The sequence below is a fragment of the Echinococcus granulosus genome (assembly GCF_000524195.1).
Source record: "Echinococcus granulosus chromosome Unknown EG_S00178, whole genome shotgun sequence".
Classification (NCBI taxonomy): domain Eukaryota; kingdom Metazoa; phylum Platyhelminthes; class Cestoda; order Cyclophyllidea; family Taeniidae; genus Echinococcus; species Echinococcus granulosus.
Genome location: NW_020170558.1, coordinates 127,180 through 128,321, shown reverse-complemented (window position 1 = coordinate 128,321; position 1,142 = coordinate 127,180). Strand labels below are relative to the sequence as shown.

Here is a 1,142-nt window from a genome sequence, read left to right as displayed (position 1 = left end):
CTGTTACAAATTTTCTGCAGATGTACTTCTAAGTAGACTTATGTCATAGAGTTTTGGGAAAGATTAAAAATAAAATTTGGCCACAATTTGTGCACAATTGTAATATTTACTTATTACCGGTCAAAAGTGGCCACATGTTAGAAAAGTGATGAATCACGCGATGGTTACTATTTGTTCGCGGTTTTATTGTTTACTGCTAACGCGCCTTAAAATAGCCCGTTGCGTGGAAGTTGATGTATTGTATGATTTTGACTAAATACGGTAAGTTTGAAAGTTGTTTATATGCGTCTAATAATAGTTAGCCCATAGTGTGCAATAAAGGTGCCCATATATATGACAGAACAAAGCTTTGTACCTCAGGAGTCAGAGGTGAACAAAGTGAGTCTCATTCAATTTTTCACCGCCAAATTTTAAATGTTCCATTCTGTAATCCTTACTGTTTTCATTTAAGTTCACGCAGCTTTGCTTGCCGCACTTTGTCTGCGGGATTGTTTCTAGATCCCGTTGTATGTGACTGTCGAGAGTATTGTCAGGAAGGCAATGCGTCCGTACGCATTTGTTCACACCCTTTAAGAGCAATGTAGTCGGTTTCTATCATAAAAACAGTCCAATTGCCATATGCCATCAACGTTTGCTCAAACAGTTTGCATTGTTTGATTTGCCTTCCACAGGTGAGTGAAATTTATCCTGAAGAGAAGAGTTGGAGAACCGGACCTTGAAGGAGGAGACATCGACTGGGCAGCACTACACGCCGGTTTACCATGAGGCTGATTATCCCGAGTTAATGCGCGATGACCGGTGGACACGCGTTGACTGGAATGAGGCATCGGAAGTGCACGCAACTGTGCCCTTCGCAGGTGAATGCAAACCAGCTATCACGGATGCAGCTTGTTCAGCACATTCCAATTAATTTGCCTGTGACGGCCGCCAATATTGCAAATTTATTTCGCATTTGTTGTTTCCCAATCGATGGTCTTCGTATTTGCGAACCAGCAGGTTCATTACAAGTCTTCTGTATGACTATTTTACACCGCTCTCTGTGATAGGGTTTGATGAACACCGAGCATTTTAGTACAACAGAAAGCAGACTTTAAAGCGTGAATAGGCATAACAAATGTAAGACAACGGTGTTTTCATAAATA

The 1,142-nt window shown here is 41.1% G+C and overlaps 1 protein-coding gene across 1 annotated transcript in view; it reads left to right on the top strand. All coding sequences in view use genetic code 11, as the record gives it.

Moving 5' to 3' along the window:
* Positions 1–233: 233 nt before the first annotated feature.
* Positions 234–1,142, top strand: part of EGR_09957 (hypothetical protein) — a gene marked incomplete at both ends in the record, with an annotated part of 1,945 nt that continues 1,036 nt past the window's right edge. The window contains one exon of the mRNA XM_024499206.1: positions 234–261. Within this exon, the coding sequence (XP_024346390.1) occupies positions 234–261 (28 nt within the window). The remainder of the gene's footprint in view (positions 262–1,142) is intronic.